This window comes from Cheilinus undulatus, linkage group 18 (genome assembly GCF_018320785.1).
Source record: "Cheilinus undulatus linkage group 18, ASM1832078v1, whole genome shotgun sequence".
In the NCBI taxonomy this organism is placed as follows: Eukaryota; Metazoa; Chordata; class Actinopteri; order Labriformes; family Labridae; genus Cheilinus; species Cheilinus undulatus.
The window spans coordinates 24,306,586-24,334,318 of record NC_054882.1 but is presented as its reverse complement, the minus strand read 5'-3'; the positions used below and the strand labels follow the sequence as shown (position 1 = coordinate 24,334,318).

General features: G+C 39.1%; 1 protein-coding gene across 2 annotated transcripts; it reads right to left on the bottom strand.

The window, feature by feature from the left end:
• Positions 1–323: 323 nt before the first annotated feature.
• Positions 324–27,177, bottom strand: ubr1 (ubiquitin protein ligase E3 component n-recognin 1). Of its 2 annotated transcripts, none has more exons than XM_041812665.1 (47): positions 27,107–27,177; positions 23,368–23,627; positions 20,749–20,827; positions 20,357–20,467; positions 19,052–19,179; positions 18,836–18,974; positions 18,662–18,724; positions 18,435–18,558; positions 18,205–18,312; positions 18,028–18,116; positions 16,178–16,276; positions 15,905–16,062; positions 15,692–15,791; positions 15,429–15,557; positions 15,161–15,341; positions 15,018–15,070; positions 14,719–14,829; positions 14,544–14,609; positions 14,354–14,455; positions 14,209–14,272; positions 14,003–14,127; positions 13,362–13,414; positions 13,168–13,270; positions 11,825–11,873; positions 11,558–11,712; positions 11,369–11,468; positions 11,123–11,226; positions 10,921–11,001; positions 10,458–10,639; positions 10,151–10,359; positions 9,939–10,032; positions 9,662–9,814; positions 9,467–9,567; positions 6,989–7,088; positions 6,758–6,906; positions 6,617–6,672; positions 6,439–6,535; positions 6,281–6,348; positions 5,388–5,535; positions 5,179–5,266; positions 4,656–4,792; positions 4,463–4,571; positions 4,318–4,374; positions 4,155–4,232; positions 3,902–4,072; positions 3,711–3,812; positions 324–1,854 (listed from the first exon to the last, which is right to left on the bottom strand). In XM_041812665.1, the coding sequence occupies exons 1-47, from the start codon at positions 27,149–27,151 to the stop codon at positions 1,713–1,715; spliced, it is 5,220 nt and encodes a 1,739-aa protein (XP_041668599.1). In that variant the 5' UTR covers positions 27,152–27,177; the 3' UTR covers positions 324–1,712. The 2 variants fall into 2 exon arrangements, with proteins under 2 accessions (XP_041668599.1, XP_041668600.1); XM_041812666.1 differs by having other exon boundaries at positions 20,363–20,467.
• Between the last annotated feature and the right edge of the window lie 556 nt (positions 27,178–27,733).

The window sequence follows — 27,733 nt, the reverse complement described above, 5'->3', positions numbered from 1 at the left end:
TGAAATATTTTACTTTGTATTCGATGAATCTCGAATTCAAGGAAGTTTGACTTTTTGAAGTAAATCACAGGAAAAAAATAACTTTTACATGGTATTCTTATTCTTTTCAAATGCACCTGTATGTGCAAAAACACAAAAAGTGAGTTTTTCATGCTACGTCCCCTTTAAAGCACATAACCAGACTGAAATGTAACTTTTTACATGCAAAACCAAGGATTTTATGTGCCTCAGCAGTGCCACCATGCTCTTATGAAAACACCTGTCAGTTTCACTGGAATGAGCATCATTAGATAAAGTAAATAAATAAAAAGACAATATACCTCTTGAGCTGGTGATGGCTGGGTTTTTATTATTTGTGATTTTTTTATGGGCAACAAACCAAAATATTGCAAAGAGTGGGACCATTTCATACTTTGTTTGACTGTAAAGCATTGGAAGTCTGCATCTCTGCTTTCTTTTCAGAATCATAACAACACTGTTGACCCTACAGGTAAGTTAAATACAAATAAAAGAGGAAAAGTAAGCATATGGAGGGAAAACTAAAGCATGTAGGTTAACATAGTTGATTCATGCTGAGACATTCATGTGCCAAATTCACAATTCAAGTAAAACATTAAGGATTCATACTCATGGATCTGTAATATCGAAAATAAACTCGAACAAATCAAAATCTGACACGTGGGATAAATGAGAAAAAGTGACAGAAAGTCAGTGGACATGACAGTCAACAGTGTTTAGGCTAGCATCTTTATTTCCAGCCTGGAATTCATGTAGTATTGTCAAACAACACAAAAAGGAGGAAACTTTAGTCACACATTCTTCCTGAAAAGCATGAGCAATAACGGATGTATTAGGTCAAAGATAGAGCTTTAAGTCTACCCTGCTTTCTTTAAAAAAAGTAGAATTCTTCATTAAATAGATGACTTTCTTTTTCTCAGCTTGGATTGTTTTAAGTGTTTACTCTGTCTTTCTATGGTCCCTTCAGTTCTTTTTTATCCTTAAAAACATACAGTGGGTATTGGATTAACATAATTTTGGTCTAACTGTAGGGCTGAATGTCAGAATACTTGAAAACTGTAAATACATCTTTCTGAATAGTGAAAATCCTTTAAAGTATATTCTATCTGTTACATACGTGCCTCAGTATATACGATTATAGAGGTTACAGGAAGTGTGGCCATCTTTTTGTCCTCCCAAACAAAAACGTGCAGGATTCTTCATGGTAATGACACATTTTAAAATAAAATTACCCTTCAAAAGACTATTTTTCATCAATTATAACTTAGGTCAAATCAAAGTTTCTAACACAGAAAGAAAATGCAGAAAATTCACAGCATCACCGAGGAGAGAAACCAAAACCATGAAGTGATAACAGAAACATGGAAGTGTGTATCTGATGTTTGTCTTTATTTGAATGAGCCTCTTTGCAGAGAACATTAATAGAAGAAACTCATTCTCACAGCAGACAAATTAAAACAAGGCGACTTGGGTTTGCTAGTCATCCATCACATTCCTCCTCCTCCTCTTTGACTGTCCCACTTCTCCACACCTCATCAGGAAGAGATTGGCTACTCAGGCCTTCTCTGATTGTTGGAGGATTGTTGTTGTTTCTGTGTTTGTGTGTGTGTGTTTATTTGTGGGAGCACTGGAGCAGATTGTGCTCTATGGCTGTGCTCTTGACCCCCTCCCAGCCTCCACAGAAGGAGCAATCATCACAACATCTGCCACTCAAAGGCAATCATGACGTTGACCACCTCCAGGCTGCGGGCGATTTCCTCCAGGATGCAGTGCTGCTGCCATAGCTGGTTCAGCTTCCTGTAGCGCTCTGGGCAAAGGTGCAGGGGATTGCCCCTTCTAGAAAGTAAAAGGCAAAGGTTTTATTATTCAACAAGACACAATACATTTGAAACGACTGAACATTTATGGTCATGGCTTTACGCTTACCAGAGTCAGTCACTGCCTTCAGAAACATCTTAAAAACTAAAAAATAAGGCCTGTTTGGTGCTCTGCTAAAAGTGTTTTTAACCATATGAACAGAACTTAAAACCCTCTGGTATAACACTATAACATACAGTGCCTTTTTTAAAAAATCAATCATGGTCAGTATAATTTTGCTCTTTTGGGAAAAAAAACTCTTTAACATATAAGTGAAAACCGATTTTTATACAGTAATGCCAATTAAATAAAAATATATTATGTACAGAAGTGACTGCATAAATATTCACCACCTCCAAGCCAGTATTTAGTAGATGCACCTTTGGTTTCAATGACAGCACTGAGTCTGTGTGGATAGGTCTCAGTCAGGCTTGCACATCTGGATACTGCATTTTACTCAAGCTCTGTCAGGTTGCACAAGCCACAAATTCTCAATTGGATTGAGGGCTTTGACTCAGCCACACCAGAACATTCACTTTGTCTTTAAACCATTTCTGTGTAACTTTAGCTGTATACTTCAGGTCATTGTCTTGCTGGAAAATAAATCTTCTTTTGAGTTGTTGAGAAGCACCCCCCCCCCCCCCAAGCATGATGCTGCCACAACCATGGTTCACAGTGGGGATGGTGTGTTTGTGGTGATGTGCAGTGATTGGTGTCCACCAAACATAGCATCTTATCTGCCAAAAAGCACCATTTTGGTCTCATCAGACCAAAGAACTTTCTTCCACTTGACCATGAAGTCTTCCACATGCCTTTTGGTGAACTCTAGTCAAGATTTAATCTGAGCTTTCTTCAACAGTGTCTTCTCTTTGCCACTCTCCCATAAAGCTTTGACTGGTGAACCCAGGCTACAGTTGTTGTACGCAGATTCTCTCCTATCTCCACTGCTGAGGCTTGTATCTCCTTTAGAATAGAGTGGTTAATTGTGACACAACCTCACCAACTTCCATGAACAAGGTCTTGAAGGAAACAGACATCTCCAGCAACACTTGTAGTTATGATAACAACTTTATTAGACAAGTCTTGATGATGGATTTAACTGAACTCTAGGGGATGTTAAGTGCATTAGATTTTTTTGTACCCATCCCCTGACTCACACTATTCAATAACGTTTTATCTGGGTTGTTTGCAATGTTCTTTTGTCTTCATGGTGTAATGGTAGCCAGGAGTACTGTGTAACGCATGACTGGACCTTCCAGTCACACACTGTTTAGACTTTATAGACACATTCTCTGCATTTCACTGTTTGTGAGACTACTAGCACTAACTGGTAGGACCTTTGTTGAATCAGGTCATTCACTTTAGAGGGGGTGAATATCTTACTCTGTTTTCACTTTGACATTAAACAAATGACAACAGATATGTTCAGTGACAGTCTGCACAACAGCTCTATGTGCAAATTTATGACAAAAAAAGAAATCAACCTGTTTGCTACGGCATGAAAAGAAGTATCAAGCATTGTGTTATGATACTTTTATGGTATGAAAGTTGGAAATACTGATATAATATGGTAACACTACCTGGGCACCCAACAAATTCGAAAAGGACTTGTGTCACAGATTGAGTGTTCAAAATCCAACAAACATTGCTAGTTGTCTTGTTTAGGACACCAGAAGTATGTAATAAATTACTCCTGTTCTCCTGCAGGTGGAGGTATTTCAACAGCAGAAGCTGCTTTTTTGCCTGTTAAGAGTCAACATCTGCATGTCTTTATAATGCAAGTGCCAAAAGAAGTAACATCACTTTTAAAAATGGAGAAAAGCAATGATTCTTACCCAAGATGAGGATCAGTCTCCCCATAATCATCCAGGTAAGGAGCAGGATACGTGCTTCCTCGAGTTTTACTGGCCATCAGCACGATTTCACACTCTCTTATCCTGTAAATATGAAATCCAAATTTATCACCAGAAATTTCAAGTTTAAAAAAATAATATTAGAATGAATTTTCTTATCCCTGTGGATCTACCTGAGGAACATGCCCACTCCAGCACCACAGGTAGCAGCGTGGGCGGTGCACGCTCCTACATCCTCCCCATCCAGTGGGCTGAGACAGCAGGAACTCTGAGAGCACAGCATGGCCCCACAAAACAGGCACAGGGTCGGATGCTTCCTCTCATCATCCATGGACTTTGGACATCTGTTGAAATAGTTTAGTCGTTCAAACTTCAGAGACAGATTTCCGACCGAGAGGTTTTGATTGAAGGGACTTCAACACTTACTGAAAATGGCTGGCCTGATTAAGGAGAGCACTGTAATCCTCCGGAAGCTCAATCAAACGATTCCTTCTCCTGGGATATCTGGAGAAACAAATAATTCAAAAAGTAAATAGGCTGAATTTAAAATGATGAATAAATAACAGGAACAAAAAACACCAAAACATACCTAACTGTTTGCGGTTTTTCTATCAGAGCTTTGGTTAAAGACCAATTTCCACACCACCTGAAAGAAGAAAAACCATGATCATAGAGTCGTTTCTTTTTTCTGCGAGTTCTGGAAGATCACTAAATTATTTCACTGCCAAACATACTTCTGCAGAAATGGAGTAACAGTGTCTCTGTGCTCCTGGAAGAGCTGAAACACATTAGAGGGGAGTGCCAAGTAGCTACATAGTGCTTCCATCTGTCCTTGGGAGGTAACTGAAAATGTCAGAAACATCATATTTAATACTTTGTCATCAAACAAAACATTTTATAATTATTAAATAGTTTTAATTCAACTACCTGCAGAACTAGAGAGCTCCTCTGGTGGATGTACTCCTGTAAGGCAGTTGAAAAAGAGAGCAGCACAGCGCAAGAAAGGTTCAATTCCTCTCTTCACTCTCTCTGCCACAGAGCTGCCAGACACATCTGAAATCAGCCTGGTGAGACAAAAAGAACAAACTTGTCACGAGATTCTGCATTCATAAATATTTATCAGGAAACTTTCATTCAAAGCCGACCAAAGAAAATTTTCTTTTTGTTGTAGATGTAGGAATTACTCCACATTGATAGAAATGCAGATAAGCCACAGAAGCTTACAACTAAAAGACCCGGATTCAGTAGCACCATAGAGATGGTCATGTGAAGCTGTTTTTAAAAGGAAAATTCTGAGTTTCAGGATTTTTAACAGGACTGTTTGGTTGGTCATTCATCAGGGAGAGTGTATTTTATCAACCTTTAGTTCTTCATTTTCCTTATAAAGGGAACTACATGCAAGGCTAACAAACTGCCTGATGTTTAATACTATGATGAGAGACACACATACCTTCCAGTGTGTTGTGAAAGTGTGTTGCACAGCTCTGCTGCTGCTCTCGCCTCCTCTGTCTCATCTCCACCCGCTACAGCAGGGAAATCTGGGTAGGAAGACGCCTACATTTACTCATCACAGTCATCCCTGTTATTGTGCTGCATTCATGGTACACTAACTGTAAGTTATCAGAAGTACTGAGGGTAGTGTTCAGTGTTTAGTCATACCTGTGGAGGACAGAAGAACCTGCACTATGTGAGCCATGGTGACCAGATGTAGGATGTTCATGTGGTTGTAGGCAGAGCTGACGGCCGGCGGCTCTAAGTCTACAGCCAGCTCCTGGTACAGTGAGGGGATAGACAGAACTAGGCCCACCTGAGAAAACAGACAAGAATATGTAAATAGTTTTGTATGTTTTTTTGCATATTTGTCTCACTCAAATGTTTAAGATCATTACAACAATTTCTAATAGTAGAAAAAGATTACCTGAGTGAATACAAACTGCAGTTTTTAAATTACAATTTTATTTACTAAGGGGAAAAATCCATACATGCCTACCTCACCTTAAGTGAAAAAGTACCAACACACCAGCACAACTTTAATGCAAAACTGTGACCCAAATCTTAAAAAAATTACAACCTATTTAATGCAGAATCTTATAGTCTGGACCTTAGATGGAGTCAAACCAAACATTGCTGAACAAAGACACAATAGGAAACAAGCATATTTGAGAAGTGCATTATAATGGGAGACCTGAAAGGAGATCTAAAAAATCAACACACATGCATTCATATTGCTGTTAAACCCCTATGGTATAAAATCAATAAACAAAACTGGGGGGAAAAAAAAGAAAAAAAAAAAACAACACACAATCATGGAAAAAAAGGCTTTGTTATCCAAAATATTGAGTTTTTTATTAAGTTGAGATAACAAGAAAACAACCAAAATGTACTTTATATCATAGCAAAATGGAGTAAAATTAAATATAAATTATCTGGATGAATGCCCATTTGGGGCTCAAACTCCAATGCAACATTTTTTCTGATCCAAGCACACATTTGTGATCCACTTTTGGGTCCCTACCCTGCAGTTGAGAACCATTGCTGTAAGGGAAACCTACCAGAAGATGGAAGAAGTCAACCTCCAACAGCGAAGGTGTGTTTTTTCTGCTCAAGGCCGGTAACAACACTAAGGGGGGTGAACAGCAAGGCATAAGTTATGAAAAGTAAAACTGTCTACTTGTGTCAAATTATGATCTTCTCTAAAATGACGACATACCGGCTAGCATGTCTGTGAAGTGCTTCTGTATGACGGCCTGGGGGCCCTGGAGTCTCTGAGCTGCTGAAAACTGAACGATTGCCTTCAGACCTGCAAGCTAAAACAGAGAAGCATTAAACCATGTTTCATTACATGCACTATGTGACCGACTCTCATTGGTTAATGCATGGTCTCAAACCTGTCTGTTTTGTAAGGACCCAAAGAGCGGCTTGTCCTCCTCCTGCAGTATGTTTTCTGTAATGATGTTCAAACATATTTAGAGAAGGGTAACAACATGACCAGAGGACAGAGTGACTCAGACTGGAGAGTCTTGCTGTACCTATAGCCTGGATAGTGAAGGCACACGTGTTCCAGGTCATGAGGGGCACACATGGGCACAGCTCATTGGGTGCTGTTTGCAGCCCCACTCTGTGGACTGTGATGGCGCACACGACAAGCATCTCCACAATGCTTTCTGAGAGTTTCCTCCTGAAGAGTGACAATGGGGAATTAAAGAAGGTCGCACTATAGAAAACCTAAGTTGTGAAGAAAGAGGAAGCAGTTCACTCACGGTTGTTGTATCCCATAGCTGAGAATGGATCTAAAGTCAAGCTGTCCATATTCACACATCCCAGTGTCGCCATCAACACTGCTACTTTCAGTGCTGCTATCTGCACAACAGAGAAAATCATCAGTTATCTCAAAACCATTACAAGAATGTCACATAACAAACAACTAAGCTTGATGACATTTGAGAGGACTCGTAGCTGCTTTACAGGAAGTCCTCCTGAAGCCCTGCATCCTCATATGAGGATATTACATTCTGGGTTCCCTGCACCAATAAACTTAGACCTGTTAGCCTTATTCATAGACACTTTGTCTGCCATCTTGTGGTCACAAACGCCCATTACATTTGTCAGTGTACAGTAAAGGTGGTCACCATTCTCACCAAAATGTTTAACAGCCAGTCTTGACACAAACTGGTCAGGGTATATAAACACTTCAAATTTTATGATTGAAACTTGCTAATTTATGCTTGGTAGTGTTTAAAGTTTGATATGGCATGACAAATTGACAAATATTATCAACAGTAACAAGCTATAACACTGCTTAACAGCTAGTACTCATATGAGGACACTGGGTCTTGGTTATTGTTTTACGGTTCAATTTTGCTGGGGAAGATTTTGGAATGAAACCAAAAGTTTTCAAATATAAAAGTGAGCATGAATGTTTTTGTACTGGAGACTGGCCCATATGTGTCAGACGTTGGAGGGTTTACAGTATTATACAGTAAAATAAACCTACTGTCCTCATATGAGGACATCCTGATTTTCCAAAACTCCTTGTTAAAATACAATGTTTAGTTTTTATACTTAAATGCCAAATAATTAAGAGAAATTAAAAAAACTGACACTGAATAAAAGCTTAGACCACAAGAGGTTAAATAAAACTATGCCCTAACAGCACACAAGCATCAGAAATTCCATGTGTGTTGCTCAACATTGGATGTTTGTCGTCCACAACACATCTGTTCAGTTATATTCTCTGCCCTGTAAATTCTAGTTTTCCCATTCAACTATATGACATTAAAACTTTTATTTAGAATGCAGAGGAATGGAGATGTGGTGTTTTTATTGACAAGCCTCTGACAGCTGTAAGTCAAACTGTTCTGTTTACGTGTGAATCAAGTAAGAGAATAGCATTTAAAACCCAGACATGGACATTGTTAATGCACCACCATCTCCACTTTATATACAAGCTTATAAAACCTCTTTTACTTGAGAAAAGAGAAAAATATAAGGCAAATACTCTAGTTAAGACACTTAGGATGTCTTATCATCTTCCTCTTTAATGGTTCTTCATCAATGTCAATGCAAACAAAACAACAGAGGGATAAACGGAAATAGAGTGGGTTAAAACAGTGTGCTGTGTTACAGTTGTGTTTAGCTGATTATGCTGCCAACACTTGCTCATGTCACATGCTGTTAGGACACAGTGTAAGTCTTTTGTACCTTTTGTCATGCAGTTATTGCACTGTTGATTTCACAACAGCATATAAATACATGAAACAACAGTCACATAACTTTTTTTTAAACTTTGAGATTATAATCTCCATCATGCATATAGCATGTAATACCAATTGAACAAAAATATGTAAGGTCAAATAAGTGCATTAATATTCATCCCCTTTACTAAATCAAAAGCATGGTGGTGGCAGCATCATACTGTGGGGACACTTCTTAGCAGTCAGCCCTTAGAGACTTGTAAAGGTAGAGGGTAAAATCAATGTGGCAAAATATGGCAAAATCCTGAAGGACATATTTATTCAGTCTGCAGGAGAGAACTATGGCTTGGAAAAAGGTGCATTTTCCAACAACACAATGAACCTAAGGATGTAGCTAAAGCTGCACAGAAATGGTTTGAAGACACCAAGGTGAATGTTCTGGAGTGGCCAGGGGTCAAACCCCAGACCTAAATCCAATAGAGAATTTTTGCCTGAACTAAAAAGAGCTGTTCATGCCCAATCCCCGCACAACCTGACAGAGCTCGAGCAGTTTTTCAAAGAAGAATGGAGTAAAATTGCAGTGTCCAGATGTGCAAGCCTAATTGAGACCTATCCTCACAGACTCAGTGCTGTGATTGCAGCCAAAAATGCATCTACTTAACACTGACTTGAAGAGGGTGAATATTTATGCAGTCACTTATTTTAGATGACATATTTCTGATTTTAATTGACATTTCTTCATAGAAATCTGTTCTTACTTTGGCATTAAGTTTTTTGGCATTTTTGTCCAAAAAGACAAATTATAGAGACCCAAGAATAATTTATAAAATCGATTAAAGGGTGAAAAATCAAATGGGAGTGAATACTTTTTATAGGCACTGTATATTTTGATATTTTTGAGTGATTTCCATGGCAAAAAGCTGAACTGGCTTAAAAGACAAACCCCCAACTGTCAAAAGCCATGCCAAAAATAGTAATTTCAACAGCCATTTCAATTTTCCAAACTAAAATAAAGCAATTACTGTGTTCAGTGTGTCTTCTTACCATTTTCCTGAGTGACTGACTTGAGCCCTTTAATCCTGGCCAAGAGGATCTGGATCCAGCGAGGCATGGCCAAAAACTGTCGTAATCTTTCTGCATATTCACTGAAACCGAAAAAATTGATCAAATTAAGTTATATACATGTGTACAAGTAATAATTCATTCCATATTGGTCTGGTGTAGAAAGCCTGGACTTACTAGTTAAACTGTGTCGGTTCTAATGGGATGAGAGGGACCACAGTATTGCACAGGGACTTGCAGAGGGGACACAAGTACTCTCCATTCTCCAGGTCGATGATCAGCTCAGCATGGAGCCGGTTCCTAGTCGTACTCTGAACAGCCTCAAAATATCTAAAAATAAAAATAAGAGTCACAATAGAACGGCAGATAAACTGGCAATGAGGCCAGGTCCTGTGGACCACATGAGTGGAATCTAACAACAACAATGAGACAGATTTGTCCTGGTTTTACTCACTTTTGCCAACATGTGGCATGCATGACATGTCCACAGCTGCCCGTGTGAGTCCCAACTGCCAGCTCAGGAGGCATGAAGAGAGGGTATGCTGTCCCTTTAAGAGATGAATACATCTATGTATGACTAAGATTTGACAGAAGCATACAATTCCTTGGTAAAAAAAAAAAAATGACTGTGATTATTATTTCCTGTTATACTAGTGAGGGACTGACCATCTCCTATGCATGTCAGTTTCTTCCCTCTGCATTGTGTCAGCACTGTGGACCTCTGCACACACGCAGTCAGCACCATTGCTGGAGCCTGAGCCGACACTTCTTGTTCTTCCTGACAGAGAATGCAGGTGAGCACCTCCTTCTCGTCTGGAGTGGGCCCTCTGCAGGGGCCAATGGCTACAAACTGCTCTTTCTGCTCCATGGCACAACTGAAGGAGAACAAAGGTAAATTTTATCAGACAAATTTGGTCGGACGTAAAGCCAGCTAAACACAGGTAGGGTTTTTTTTTTCTTCGTGAATGCTCACCTCTCAGAGGCTTCAACAGGTTCTCCCTGTGATCTGCTCTCAGGCATGTCGTCATACAACATCTTGTTTGACTCGATGAAGTTTTTCTGCATTGCGGACATCTGGGCCATGATCTTCTGTCTGTGGAGTTTGGCTGCTTCTGCCTTTCTTTTACGCTCAGCTTTCTCTTTGTCCTGAGCACTCTGAGTAACAGAAAGTCAGACAGTAACACATGAATACAGAAAAACCCTATAAGCCACATGAAAAGTGAAATCAGAGTGACTTTGACCTCTCAAAAGGTGAATCTTTGGGAACATTTCTTAAAAGCTCAATAATGTCAAGTCTGCTTTCTTGTTTTGTTGTGTTTTTCAAACTATATGAAGAAAGACCACCTATGAAGTTCATTTTGATACTGACCAAACAAATCAACTGAAAGGTCTAAGTTAGTTAAATTATCCTTGATGGCACCATTGGTTGTTCTTACCTCTTCAGGCTTGGTTGTTTCCACACTCATAGACGCTGAAGGACTGGACTTTTCCCTAAGGCACTTGATAATCTCAAACATCTGGAAGATAATCAAAATAAAATGATGAAACAAACTGGACGTTGGTTTATCATTAACAGGGAAATATAGAAAGTGTTTCATGATAAAAATGCAAATGAAAACTTGTGTGTAAGTATTCTACCTGTAGAACCCATTTGATCATGTCTTTCTGCGCTTCAAGGGATGGTACAGTCTTAATCTTGGACAACAAGAGGAAAACAGACTTGCCATGCTCTGAGCCGATTCCTGGTGGAACAGATGAGATCATATTAAACAAAAGATATGAGAGAAATCCAGACAACAAAACAGGTCCAATGCCAAGACGTACTGCATGATGATTGGTGTTCAAGTGATTAAAAAACACTCAAATTGGTGGGTTTTTACTCACTTCGGGCCTTCAGGCTGAAATCAAATGTCACTTCCTCCACAGAGCTACCCTCAAGCTGCATTTTCTCTTCAAGCAATGCTTGACCTATCAGGTGCAAGGCCTGTGTGGGAGAGGAAATAGGTCTGAGATATGATACTGAAGGCTAAACAAGGTAAAACAAACAAACAAAACAATCAAAGTACTGTGTACCCTCTGGATCATGGCTTCTGTCCAATGAGTAGCCCGGTCCTCTGCAGCTCTCTGCAGGACACGCCTCAGGACATGGATGATGATGTCACAGCAGAGCAGACGCGCTATGCTGGAGAAACCTGGGCAGAAGGCTGGGGGCACCGGAGGACGCAGCGCTGAGAGAGAAAAGAGAAAAACACAATGACACAGGACGTTAGTAGTTTTGATTTACTAGTTGAGGCACTGAGGCTTGACAGAGAGCTGGTGCAGAGCTGAGACATCAGTCACCTTTATCGTTGCTCTCCTGAGTCCTCCTCTTCTTTTGAGACTCTTCAGCCTATAATAGGTCAAAGTTAAGAATGAAATAAAGAGAATTCAGGACAACTGCTGTTAATATAACATGTACAGTGCCTATAAATATAAATATAAATTTTGCATATAAATTCACCCTCTTCAAGTCAGTATTTAGTAGATGCATCTTCAGCTACAATCACAGCACTGAGTCTGTGTGGATAGGTCTCAATCAGGCTTGCACATCTGGACACTGCAATTTTACTCCATTCTTCTTGGTAAAACTGCTCAAGCTCTGTAATGGGCATGAACAGCCCTTTTCAATTCCAGCCACAAATTCCATATTCAAGCCTTCCAGGGCCGGCTGCAGGGCTGGAAGCATCCTCACAGCATGATACTGCCACCGCCGTGCTTCACAGTGGGGATGGTGTGTTTGTGGTGATTTGCAGTGTTTATTGTCCGCCAAACATAGCGTCTTGTCTGATGGCCAAAAAGCAAGATTTCGTCTCATCAGACCAAAGAACCTTCTTGCTCTTGACCATCGAGGTTTAATATGAGTTTTCTTCAACAGTGGCTTTCTCTTTGCCTCTCTCCCATAAAGCTTTGACTGGTGAAGAACCTGGTCAACAGTATTTGTATGCAGAGTCTCTCCCATCTCAGATGCTGAAGCTTGTAACTCCTTCAGAGTAGTCACAGGTGTCTTGGTGGCCTCTCTCACTAGTCTCCTTCTTGCATGGCCACTCAGTTTGAGATGACTGCCTGATCTAGGCAGATTTACACATTTGCCATATTCCTTCCATTTCTTGATAATGGATTTAACTGAACTCCAGGGGATGTTCAGTGCCTTGAATTTTTTGTATCCATCCCCATACTTATACTTTTCAATAACCTTTTCTCCGAGTTGCTTGGAGTGTTCTTTTGTCTTCAGGATGTAATGGTAGTCAGGAATACTGATTAGCCAGTAACTGGACCTTCCAGACACAGGTGTCTTTATACTGCAGTCACTTGAGACATATTCACTGAACTCATGCTCATTTCACTAATTGTGAGACTACTGGCATCAATTGGCTGGACGTCTGTTTAATTAGGTCAGTCACTTTAAAGGGTGTGAATATTTATGCAATTACTCATTCTACATTACATATCTTTATCTAATTGACATTATTTTGAAGAACTTTGTTTTCACTTCGACATTAAAGAGTTTTTTTGTAATTTTTTTTTCACAAAAAAACAAACTATATTGACCATGACTGATTCAAAAAATCAATAGAAGGGTAAAACATCCAAGGGGGTGAATACTTTTTATAGACACTGTAACTAGTGTTTGGACTTGGTTTTACCTTGCTATGTTGTGATCTTGAATAATGGTAGAAGAAAGGGTTGAATTCGACCAGGCGTTCTTTTTTCACTTCATACAGTCCATGCCCTGAAACCCCAGGTTTTCTGAAAAAAGGAAATATTAACGGACTGATTTAATCATTTGCAAAATTACTACAAAAATAAAGTCAAAAACTCTGTCACAATCTTTACATACTTGAAAGTCGCAACTTTGGTAATAACAGACTCCAGGCCCGTTTCATGGCTCTCCTAAAAGGACAAAAATTACACTTATGTGAATTAATCAATCAATTGATCTTTATTTGTAGTGCACTTTTCATACAAAACAATGTAACACAAAGTGCTCTACACAAACAGAAAATAAAAGAAAATACACAAGTTCATGTGATTGTCAGCAGTCTTGCAGCTGAGTTTTGGGGCAGCTGCAGATGTGAAATATTCTTTTTTTTTTTTTTGTTAAGTATTTATTTAGTGATGCAAGAAAGTACATGACAAGTGAGAGACAAACATATCTGCAATCAAAAAAACACAAACAGTAAACAAAACAGTGTGAAATATTCTCTTTAGGAGACCAGAAAGAAGAGCATTACAATAATAAGTTCTACAGGTAAAAAGAGTATGAATCAATGTCTCCGTATCGGCTTCAGAGAGAAACGGTCGTACTCGGGCAATGTTCTTTAAATGGTTAAATGCTTTTTTGGTGATATCACAGATATGTGGTTCAAAACCAAGGCACGATTTAAAGAAAACACCTAAATTTTTATTCTGTTGACAATATGTCCAGTGCTTCATAAAACCAGGAACAATTTAGAATTAAGAGAGAAATAATCAGCTTACATTCTCTGGGAGTCCCTTGACGAGGCTACTGTGAGCCATGGGCTCGATGCAGAGCAGGTGGATAACCTCCCTCATCGTCACATCCTCTTTGGTCACATCACTAATGCCAGGGACATAACGTTCACCTGGAAATACAACATTACTGAGTACACTATAAAATAGTTCATATCCAGCTCAGTCAAAAGATTTACTTCTGTTCCTCATACCGACAATGACGATGATGAGATACAGCATCTCTTCAGTCAAACGGTTCCATTGTATCAGCTCATCCTGCAAATTAAATTACATCAGTAAAGCAGAGCAGATTAAAAATGTTTAAATATTATTGGTCATTATTTTGATACCACGTACCTGGTCTTTGCTTGAACAGCTTCCACTGAAATAATCAAAGAGTTCAAATCTCAACAAGATCAGCATGATGAAGTGGTTAGGGTCCATTTTGGAAGCAGTAATCTGTGAAAAAATCAGCACTGTCAATTTGAAGTTGAATTTCAAAAGATGAAGAGCGAGACGAAAAACATGAAGTCTGGTTTCCACTGACCTGAAGCATGAGAATATCTTTATCGTACATCTCATCCCTGCACTTTACGTCCTGATAGTAGTAGACCTGATCATGGCAAACAGCAATTGCTTATTCATCATTCATCAATTAAAGAAAAAATAAAAGGGCAAACATTACAAATACAATGTCTTAAAAATCCAAAGGCATACTTTACCTGGCTGACTAATGACAGACCGTTTCTTCGCCACATCTCAGCTGAGACCTGAGCAGCCAGGACCACACAGCGCAGAGGATGCTCTGCAAGCTGAGTAAAGTCATAACTCTCCTGCAGCAGAGAGAAAGAAAACCACAGCTCTCTAATGTTAACAGCGTAAGTCAGACAAAAACAAACCAAAACCACCAGTGGCTTTAGTGACCTCATTTAAGGACCCTTCCAACGTAGAGCATTTCTTTATCCTGATTGCACACGATTTTTATTTTGTTTTAATCATTTTTGGTTTCCAAGTCACCCACCTGATTATCAAGTCGTTCCACTGCCCCTGTTCTGCACAGAAGTATGTAAAGGCCTGGGGAGCATAATGTACAGAGAAGTGAGGTAAGACATTGCTAATAACAGCAAATTAATGGCAAAGAAAATAAAATATAAGTTACTCTACCAGCCAGTAGCCTGGAGATAGGAAGATGTATGCTGACAGGCTCCTGAGACACTTTGTAAGGGCGAACATGGAGGATGTGTTTGCACATGTAGTAGTCTGAAGCTTCTCTGTGGAAGGGCTGATTATTGCACTGCATCAGGGTCGTGTGGCACTCTTTAAATGTAAGCAGCAAGATCTCCTCCTGAGGGAGAAAACACACAATTATTGACCACAGAGAACTTACTCCTCTTCTTTTAATCTCTCTTTTCTCGTTTGATGGAAAACATACATCAGATGAACACCAGTCCTGAAACACTGCAAGAATGTGGCGGAGCTGAATCTGGAGAGAAAAGCCAGCCTCCCATTCCGGCTCCACCGCAATATGCCGACCAAACTGGCGCTTCACTTCCTCCATGCCCTGATAAGAAAAATGAATCAGTGTTCAAGAAATTGTTTAATATCTGGCTTATAAGGTTGCATAAACTTGTCATAATAAACCCGCAATTTAACACTATCAAAGAATGAATCAGAGATAACCGAGGTCACACATACCTGCATGCATTTGAGGAGTCCAAGGAAGATTCTGAACCCCTCTAGGAACTGTGTCCGCAACTCGTCAGTCCATATTGAGGGTTTGCTGATTAAAATGTACCTGAAAGAGAGACACAGCATGCGCCGTAAAAAAAAGTTTAATAAATAAAGCAATAAAGATCTCAATTACATATCTCTTAACTTGTGTATCAAAACTGTTTCCTGTTTAATCACCTGAGGTCATGGAAGATGATCTGGATGCGGGAGAACTTGTCTGAGTTGTATCCAAGGAAGAAGAAGCGATTGTTATCATCCAGATGTTCACGCAGCAGCTCCATGACCGTATCGACTATCACTTTAATGACGTTTCCCTCTTCAATCAGCTGCCTGGCCTACAAGAGGAGGAGCAAATAAGGATGTTAAAACAGTAAGTTATTCAGAAACAAGAAAAGAGATGCAAAATTCCCAATACTGTAACACTGGGGCCTAAAGAACAAAAACACTTACCAGTGTTGGAACAGTGAATATCTGTACAGACAGAGCAGTGATGGAGATACTTCTCTCATGGTCATCATTTATGAAATCCTTTTGCAGCTGCTTGTAGTGCTGAAGAACAGACATAGGGGATATATTTAATAAAGTTAAAGATGTATGCATTAACATGTGACATATACTTAGTAGCATATGCTACAAATTCAGCTGCATAAGTATTTACAATACTTCAGTGGCTTGTGCTGTGTCTGCTACCAGTCTACAAGGGAGCCAGTGTATGTCCCACTACTTTGGGTCATACACATTATAAATACATCTACTTTAATAAATGCCTTTTTACTGATAGCGTAAGTGTAACACAGGGATGTCGCTACAGGAATGTATTGGTAAGTTTCATATGGTTTTCATAAGTATTAAAAGTAAGTTTGTTTGGTATTTCCAAAATGACAGTCAAGTTATTTTCTTAAACATGTTTTTGCCAACAACACAAGCTACATGAGCTAAATAGGGTTGTAACAAAGCTTATTCTTACAAAAAAAAAGCCTAGTCACTGTAACCAGTTAATTAATAGCAGAAAGGGCGTGATCCTGCTCTTGATAAAAAACTTTGAACATTTAATCTGTTACCATCATCACAATACTGTTTTTTTTCTTTTCATGTCAGCAAATTTCCAATTGGCATGCATGTTGGCCTGCTTGTATGGAACTAGTACAGCCACCATGTACACTCACTGGCCACTTTATTAGGTATACCTGGTTACTGCTTGTTAACACAAATTGCTGGTCAAGACGACTTGCTGAAGTTCTAACCGAGCATCAGAATGTGGAAGAAAGGGGATTTAAGTGACTTTGAACATGGCGTGGTAGTTGGTGCCAGATGGGCTGGTCTGAGTATTTCAAAAACTGGGATTTTCACCCACAATCATCTCTAGGGTTTACCGAGAAGGGTGTGAAAAAGGGAAAATATCCAGTGAGCAGCAGTTGTGTGGATGAAAACACCTTCTTGATATCAGAGGAGAACAGCCAGACTCGTTTGAGATGATAGAAAGGCAACAGTAACCTAAATATCTACTCATTACAACCAAGATATGCAGAACAGCTAAAAAAAGGAAAAATGAGGCTATAATTCACACAGGTTCACCAAAATTAAACAACAGAAGATTGGAAAAAATGTTGCCTGGTCTGATGAGTCTCAAGTTCAGCTGTGACATTCAGATGATAGGGTCAGAATTTGGCGTAAACAACATGAAAGCATGGATCCATCATGCCTTGTATCAACATCAGGCTTGTAGTGGTAGTGTAATGGTGTGGGGGGGGGGGTATTTTCTTGGCACATCGTAGATGTGCAGCCAACAAATCTGTGTGATGCTGTCATGTCAATATGGACCAAAATCTCCGAGGAATGTTTCCAACACCTTGTTGAAACTATGCCATGAAGAATTAAGGCAGTTCTGAAGGCAAAAAGGGGGTCCAACCCAGAACTAGCAAGGTGTACCTAATAAACTGGCCAGTGAGTGAATGCTATTGGTCCCATTATGGTTACTGAATTACATCTTGGAGATACCTAACAAAACTACTTAATATATATGTAGGTGACAGAAATGTATTCCTTTAGGGACATCACTGTGTTACACTTAAGATTGTCATATAAAAAACATAGACATCAATAAAACTTTTATGTATGTAAAGACCACCGTTATTAATCAATCTGTACATTGTAGTAGTGGAAGATGGCACTGGTATGACAGACGAATGGTACATGGAGCTGCCCTCTTTGTGGCATACCACTGGTCATGGCACAAGCCACTGAAGTAATGGCATTTCTAAGCCCCTGAATGTGCGGCATATGGCCGCACTCTTTTTTACCTTTGTAAACTCTATCGCGAAAAGCCTCTTGAACTCAGTCTCCATTAGCATGCTACAGAAAATCAGCTCATGTACAATCTTGCGAGCTCCTGAAGGACATAAGAAAGAAATATTTACATTAACATAATATGAAATCAAGTGTAGCTTAAGCTAAATGAATATCTGAGATCTACTTGCCTTTGTACATCTTGGCATCGTGCAGCATGAGTCTACTGATGAAACAGGGCTGCTCTCTGTCTGTGTTTGGCTCCAATGCCACTTGACTGAAGGCCTGCCTGAAGCCCACTGCACAAGACACACAGGTTCACAGCTGCTTAACATACATGCATCAGTATGAAGAGATGAGCTTTAGAATCATTTCTTATAAAGGATCAATAACGAGAGCTTAGAATTTTCTGTTGCCACACCTGAGTAACTGATGATCTTTTGGAACCAGGTGCCTAGACGTAAAGCAAAGGTTTGATGAGCCATTACTGCTGAGTGAAGGATCTCCACACGTAGCGGTTGCAGGGAAATGTGCTCGGAGTTTGACTGCAAAGAAAAGCATACAGACTCATTATTACCCATGGTTCAAGACTAGTCATCTTTATAAAGGCTTAAATTTTCTGGGCTGGTGTCTGTGTTAAGCGTTTACCCTAATGAGATCTTTTGCTTGCTGGCAGGACATAAGAGTTCCTCTCTTAACAGCCCGTCGACCCTGTGCAAACAGTCAATGGCATGAATTGCAAATGATATGATGAATGCAAATATGAAAGATATGATAATCAGCTCTCGTTCACGTGAGAGTGCAGTTATGGAAACATTTTACCTCCTTGTCAATAAGTGCTGTGTGCGTCTGTGCTTCAGCCTGATCACAGTGGACTGAACGTTGCAGGGTGTAGATCACATGATCATACGAGTGGTGCTCATCATTGTACAGTACACAGAAGTATGAGTTTTCTTTCTGCCTGTATGGATAGAAGACTATTTTAGGAAGGTTTATTATATAGAGATGTGTATTTGTGTGTGATTAGATGAAGCATACCGAGGCTGGAGTTCAGCTGACAGCTCTAAATTTTCCTCCCAAACTAGGAAATCTGTGACGTACTGCAGCAGCACACGGAACAGTTTCTCAGCACGCTCCTGTAACTCAGGCTCTAACACACAGTCATCCTGGCAAGAAAATAGAAAATAACACAAATAACAGACTTTAGACCACAGCACTGACACTCTCTGGTCTCTTGTTTTAAAGTAACATACTTATTAGGGATTCACAGTATTGGACTTTTACCAATATCAAATTCAAGTTAGAGGAATGATGATGAAAATAGAAAAAGACTTCTTGGTGTAGTCTTCTCCACTAAGGCAACTTAAGACTGCATGTTTAATCTCAGTCTGTAATTTTTCTTCAAGTAAACTTCCTTCCTTTCTTTCTTGTCTTTTATCATCTAGGATTGTACTTTATCCAATTTTCCAGAGCTTATCTAACATGGAGAATGTCTGTTGTAATAACCTTTACTAATTCCCCACTTCCTGTGTCACCAGCAGTGCTTGCAATATGTCAAAGGACTGGTGTAAATATTTTATCCCTAAAAGCTAAACAGGGAATTTCATATTAATGTTGCAAAGTTATCTGCTTGAAAACAAAAATTCCTCAAAGCAGCTAAGTATTTCATACAAATGTCCGACATTTAACAAGCAGACCAAACAAAACATAAAGCAGGTCTGTGTATTTACGCCAGCGTCTACGTCACACCACTGTGTGAGAAAAGCACTGGAATCTTTCACAATCACAACAAGAGATCTGAAATGTTATATCTTTTTAATGATCAGGCCTCTCACTAGTTTCTAGGCAAAGGTTCACGTCTGGTTCAGGAAACATACAAGCCTTAACGAAAGCAGCTGCTGATGTCTCTGTTAATAGAAGCACCTGCTGTTTTCTGAAAACAGGCACAAAGCCGACAGGCTGTATATCTGCTCAATGCTTCCAAAGCAGGATCTTATCAGAGAAACACTGTGATCAGCAAAGAAAGCCCTGACAAACAAGAGCTGAACAGTATCAATCAGCAGAACGTGTCCCTGCAGCACAGCTGCACCGTTCAGCAGGAATTAAACTGTTGTCCACCAGCTTTTCTACACTCATTCACCCACACTTCTTAAACTAGTGCCATTTTCCCAGACGCTTCAAGTCAACAATGTGCTTTTCTCTTGTTTCCGGAGCCAAAGTCACGGCCAAGAGAGCATTGGCCAGGATTAAGATGGGAAAATAAGCATCCTGGGGTTCACTGACACAGAAAGGGACAAGCACGCCCCTCCCACGTCCTTTTTTCTGCTCTATTATGTAACTCACCATTACCATGGCAGTGGCTGCCCCTGGGTCGTGTTTGGAGCAACAGGGGCCGATCTTCCAGGCCTCCACGTCCCCACAATCACAGAAGCCCCCGCCTGATGATGCATGCATCTGGGGAGAAAAGGCACATACTGTATGTCACTGCGGGGGAGTAATAGTTACATAAAGAGTAATGGACAAATAAAGTGCATTTTTATTTACACACTGTAGCATTAAGTTACACAAAAGCTTTAATGTTTGGGAATACAGCACTAAATTTTCAACAGTGGGGCTGAAACATGAAGGGCAAATTAAACTTCTATTACACAGGGAAAGTAATAAAACAGATCTTATGTAGCTAAAACAAGATCTGCTTTCCCTAATATAAATGCTGGCATTCAGTTGACACCAACCTTGTAACGATGGCTTTTGTGAACGCTATCCTGGAAGCAATCCATGCACAGAACACAAGTAGGATCTATGGCGCAATCCCTGCATCAATAAAAGACAGTTTCTTACTTCATCAACAAATTTCATTTTAAGCCAAAAGCAATCAAATGGAGTTAAAGATCAATCTGAAGTACATGATGATGCTCTAATGCAAAAATCGGCACTTGACTTGACAAACTTTATTCTTTACTGAAATTTAATCACAGTCTATGTCTTCACATTTCATTTACCTAATGATTCATTTCAGCTCAGCTTAGCTATTGTCTTTCTACTGTCTGTAATGACATTACTTATATAGCACTTCTTAAACATGTTAAAAGCTGCTATACAAGCATAACAAGACAACTAATAATAATACCAATCAATAAACAACAGAAAAAATATTTCTGCAAATAAATGGATTCATTTTAGCCGACACAGATATTTAAATATGTTTCACAAAGCTACAAATTCTGTCCTTTAAACACAATTTAAAGGTTGGGGATGAAAAAAGAAACTAGACCTTTTTTTCTTAAAATACACTTTAAAGTTTAAAGAATGAGGATGAAAAAACAGAAAAGATCTCAACTGACATAGGTCTGTTGGTTCAGCCTAAAACTCCACTAATTTATAAGTATATATGGCCAAATTTTACAGTCGATATATGCTGATATTCATGGCCAAAATATCGGATGTAAATATGGGCAGTAATTTTGATATCTGCAGACACCAACAGTTGCCTTTTTTTAGCTAATTTCTGCCAGTACAGATATCAGGCCGATAATATCATGCATCTCTAAAAGATTTTATTCACAAAAAATTATGTAATGTGAATGAGTGATTGCATAAATATTCACCTCCTTTAAAGTGACTGACCTAATTCAACAGAGGTCCAGCCAGTTGGTGTTAGTAGTCCCACAGTAAGTAAAATGGGAATCACCTGAGTGCAGTAAATGTGACTCAAGTGACTGTAGCATAAAGACACCTGTGTCTTGAAGGTTTAGTCATTGTTTAATCAGTTTTCCTGGTAACCATTACACCCTGAAGACAAAAGAACACTCCAAGAAACTCAGAGAAAGGTTACTGAAAGCATAAGACACAGGATGGATAAAAAAAAAATCCAAGGCACTCAACATCCATTGGAGTTCAGTTAAATCCATCATTAAGAAATGGATGGAATATGGCACATCTGTAAATCTGCCTAGATCAGGCCACCCTCACAAACGTGCAAGAAGGAGACAAGTGAGAGAGGCCAACAAGACACCTATGACTACTCTGAAAGAGTATCACCATTAACACACCATTTCCACTGGTGGCAGCATCATGCTGTGGGGATGCCTCTCAGCAGGCAGCTGGCTGTAAAGGCTGTAAAGCTATGAGGCTTGTAAAGGTAGAGGGTAAGATGAAAGTGGCAAAATATAGGAAAATCCTGCAGGACAATCTTATTCAGTTTGCAACAAAACCATGGCGTGGGAAAAGATTTATTCACCTGCAAAACAACAACCTGAATTTGTGGCTGGACTTGAAAAGGGCTGTTCACACCCGATCCCCATGGAACCTGACAGAGCTTGAGCAGTTTTGCAAAAAATTTAGTAAAATTGCAGTGTCCAGTAGGGGTGGGTAAAAATATCGATTAATCGATGCATCGCGATATTTCCTTCCCCAATTCAATATTGATTCAGCAAATCCTCTGAATCGATTCACCTCCTGGCCAGTGGGGGTTGCTGTGCATGTGATTCGCGTTGTATGGACGAAGGCCACACTAGACCAAACAACAACAACCAACCATAACCATGTTATGTGAGGTTTATAACAATTTCCAAGAGGACAGAAATAGTCTTTAAGTTTACATGCACTTTACTTTTTCAGTGTTTATACAGAACTGTCATGTTTTTTACTTTTGTACTCCATCTGCACAACTAAGTTATTATTTTGCAAATTTTTATTTTCAGATGTTTTATTGCTCAAAAATATGAGGCGACTTACCAAATATCTTCACATGGGCATGAAAATAATTATTTAAAAATTGTCAACAGGTTATTTGTGTATTTCTACTTCTTACTGAATCGACATTGAAGCACTTAAATCAATATCGAATCGATACCGAATCGAATCGATATCGAATCGAATCGCAACCTAAAGAATCGAAATCAAATTGAATCGTGAGGTTCTTAACAATGCCCAGCCCTAGTGTCCAGATGTGCAAGTCTGATTAAGACCTATCCACATAGACTCAGTGCTGTGATTGCAGGCAAAGGTGCAGTTGCTAAATACTGACTTGAAGGGGTGAACATTTATACAATTACCTTACATTACATATTCTAATTTTAATTTCAGTTTACTGGTAAAACCAATGTGACGTTTTCTTGTTTTTGAACTTAGAGGCTTCAGAAAAGCCTGTTTATTTGATGCCAACTTGATTTGATCAATTGATCTGTTTAATAACAACTTAAAAGCTGAACAATATTTTCTTTCGCAAGTGTTGACATTTATCACCCAACCAGTGGAAGAGAATACTGAAAGAAAATAAATAGGGAGCACATTATTACAGCTACTATTATTTTAACCCATTCAAAAAATAAACATGGCAGCCCTATCCAGACCTGCACGAATAGACAGTCTCTCCCTCTTTGAAAACGCGTCCACAGATTTGGGAGGAAGTGCAGCCCTGATTGAGCTTCTCCAGACCCTCCTGAGGATCCTCTCCAAACAGGAAACACTCCAGTGGGTGCAGGAGTCGCTTTTGTGTGAGCTCCTCTTCCTCCTGAGGGCTGGACTCCTTCTTCAAGCAGAAGATTCGTGGCACCTGCTCCCTCAGGTAGCAGAGCAGCTCTGCCCTGCTGTCTGCAGCCTCCAGCCATTTCTGCAGAACAGCAAAGGAGAGAAAGCGTCGTTTTGCAGCGAAACCACACACAGAAACCAGACCACTATTGTCATGGTGACACGGGGAAAAGAGTAAAATTTAGATGCATCATGTTTACAAATAAATCTAGCTTGAGGTCTTATTTTGAAGGCATGCAGAGCAAACTAATTTTTATGACAGGAAGTTTTTGTGTGTTGGCTGCTGATGCTACAACTACATTTAAGTTTCATGTTGTTTCTCAGTAGAAGTGTGGAAAAGGCAAACAAGCTCCTTAATCAGCCTGCCATCATAGTGAAAAAGCTTAAACTGGAGTTCCCTTAACTAATATTACTTGTAACAAATGTAACACCTCTGCCTTTAGATTTACACTAAATTACTGAAGCCTTTTCACTTTGATATTTCCCGTCTTGGTTGGCAGCAGATGAAAAGCACCATCATTCAAACTGAAGTCTCTGTTGGAGCAGCTAGCTTTAACGTATGCTTCTGTTTACAATAAATCAAAGAGTACAGTTCAAAATATATTCACAAATATTAAGGTATTAACATAAAAGCCATCTTCAGTGTTTCAAAGCTAAGATAAATGTGAATAAGACATGTCATGCCCTCTATACATGAGAAAGACAGGAGCAGTTGACCAAGAAGTATCAAAGACAAAAGATTATACAAGTAATAGTTTTAAATGAAAAAACAAGCACACATATTCATGCACTGCTGTTTTGCGCATCAAGGCAGTGCATAGATCTTAAGCTCTTTATAAAGCCCTGTTTTACCATATATTTCTATCACTCCTGTATTGTTTATTAATTTTCAACAAAGTCATGTGACGTGTTGAAATTGACTGACGGACTCAATAACAGTTTCTTTTTATAACAGCAATAATTCTATAAATTACATGCTATATTGGTGAACTAATAGTAAGTGGAGACTCAAGTTCCATTGCGCATTAGCTTCTTAGTGTATGGTTATTGTTTGAAAAGGTTTAATAGAAAATGTTTCCTGCACATGATGCATGACATTTTTCTGTCATTGCTTTTAGGTTGCCAAAATATTCTGCACTTTGCTACTCTTCTATAATAGGTGTTTAAATGGTTTGGAAAGTAACTACCAATATTTATTCAAATTAATTACTGTAACTGGGTAGCATTTTGGGTACATACTTTCTTGAGAATATTTTGAAATCATTACTTTTACTTCTACTAAAGTACATTTAACAGGAGTAACTGTACTTTAATTGAGTACAATACTCTTGTACTTTTTTTCCAGCTCTGTTAACTGCACATAGGGATCATGATTCCACATCACATGTCAAATAAGCTGTTGTACACAGCAGAAACTGGAGTGTTGTTTTTGATGCAAAACACATTTGCACCATAAGTGAAGTTATCCACTGAGTTAGAGTTCCCCCCTGTGATTTTAGGTGCTCCTAAAAAGTCAGTCATACTGTAGAATATCTAAGACTTACAAAGGTGTAGTTTAATCATATGCAGTGTTGACCAATACAGACACTTTCAAAGTTTTAATTTTTAAGGTGGATTGTGGGTATCTCATGGTTAAACATTTCAGAATTGATTTTAACTCCCAAAATGTAACTTCCACTCCATTCCAAGGGGAACAATCTTCAGTGTTGGAGCTACTTGACAGCTTTGATCTATCAGTGTTAGTCCAACTCTATGATTTGTGGGCAGTTGCCCAGTGTTTAGTTGTGTTTGGAAGTTGTCTGTTGTTTAGTGATTCCTGTTGAGGTTCTTCTGGCCATGTTTGTGGTGGATTTTTGTCATATTTTATGTGAGACACATTTGCACCATGACTGAAGTTATCCACTGAGTTAGGGTTTCCCTCTGCGACTTTATGTGTTCCTAAAGGATGCATAGTGCATATTCTTCACCAGTACGCATTGCCTTGCTATGAGATTTGTTCTTGCCAGAGGAGACCCACCTTGCCAGGTACTGCAGATCTGTCATACTGTAAAATGCTGAACACTTTCAAAAGTGTAGTTTAACGATTAGGGGTGGGAATCACTAGTGGCCCAATGATACGCTATTATCACGATAATTGGGTCACGATTCGATATTATTTCGTTTTGGATGTGCTGCCTGTGACTTCAGGTGGGCCTAAAGAACACGTAGTGCATCAGCATGCATTGCCTTGCTATGAGGTTGACTCTATGTGTTGTTCCTACCAGAGGAGACCCACCCTGCCATAGATTTTCAAGAATGACTGCAGTTCTGTCATACTGCAAAATAAACCTTCAAAAGTGTAGTAATAATATGAAATGTTTACCAATATGGACACTTATAAAGTGTTAAATTTAATATATGAGTGTAATTAACACCGTCAATATTTTATTCTATCATAGAGGTGGTACTTAACTTGAACAACCTGGTTAGAGATCTATTTTCTTGTTCTTGCCACTAAGTAAAAATCATATTTTACAGTGGAACTCCTCAGTAGCTACTATAGTGCTTAAAGTCAACTTTAAATTAAGTACTTTTTACTTTTACCTGTAGATTTATAAACCACTTCTTTCCTTTTACCCAAGTAAAATGTCACCAAAATAACTGAAATTTTACTTGAGCACAATAGTCGTGCTCTTTTTCCAACCCTGTTTTATAACAGTCACACCTCGGTTATTGTTATGTTTGACATAATTTAAAACAAAGCTTTTTTAAGTAATCGATTTAATGAGACACTTTAACTAGAGATTAATTTGATGCGTCAAAGACTGCAAAAAAGATATGCACACAGTCAAACTCCGTAAGTATGTTGGCATCGTTTGGTTACTGAAACGCTGCCAACGTATCTGCGCAATCTAGACAGTGTGCTGACGTTTGCCTGCAATTGCAGGAAATGTAAAACAAATGTTGCTGGGTTTGTCTGGCTGTCTTGGTCTTCTCTTTTTGCCATTGTATTTCCACAGTTACCAATATCGTTTGGTTTCTGCTAGTATCATAAAGCTCTGTTACCCTGACAACCCTGGTTCATCAAGTCAATAAATGTTAATGTGTCAATGAATACCTGAATCATGAAAGTAGTTTGGTTTCATTTGCACTTTGTAAACGAAAGTTCCAAAGTGTTACCCGAGGGGAAAGTGGTGCTAAATGTGTATTAACTCTTGGTAACTCATTATGAGACGTATCGGACAGAAAGCAGCCACCAAAATACAAAAGGATGGAGATTAACACACATCTGAGAACACTGCCGTGTTTCTCAAACCACGACGGCGAAAATTACCTTCCATGGCACCAAAGCTAGCCACGTCCACTCAGTGTTAAGGAGCGATATAAACTGTAGCCTGTGTATAAACATCATATTATTTAGCTAGCACCGCAGCTAACCACGGATGCTAGCCTGTAAGTAGATACCCTTTAACTGTACCCTCGAGCAACATGATACAATATAAATAACACGCCGTACTGAAATGTTTTGTCACAGAGAGTCTGTACCAGCTGTCAGCCACAAAGGTTATTTGAAACTCGTACCTTGCTGAGCTCCAGTCCGTCTTGGGATTTCTCACCCTCCGCCATATTCCATTTGCCGTAAAGGAGGAGAAGGTGTCACCAAGGATACGGTTTCCCGTGCAATTCAAAACCTTTGCGGCGCTGCCAGGACGTGACTGTAAAAGTCAGAAATATTTGAATCTTCAGTCATTCATACCTCTACTTTAATTGTATTTTTTTAATAACGAATTTCCAGATAGGCCTCTGCTCTAAAAAGCATTTAGTAAACAAATATTCTACTAAGCCCTCTGGTGGTCGTGTCTGCTCATGATTTGACAGCTATTTGGTCGAAATTGTACCTTTCATTTTGGTAAATATTTTATGTTATTGTTAAAACTCCAGAAAACAAATAAACCACGTATTTTAGTATATGCAGTGGTATTATCTTTGCACCCCAGGAAATAAATAGTTTTTATCGTGTTGTCAGTCGATTAAAAAAGTATCTTATTAATAACAGGCTTTGTAATTGACAAATTAATTGCATAAACGCATATGTTGATCATTTGAGGAAAATTTGCATTACTGGTAGATTTGATAATAGTAACAAAACAATCAGAAAGGAAATATTTTTAAATTGCATCATACATCGTTATTAGCTTTAAAACTAGG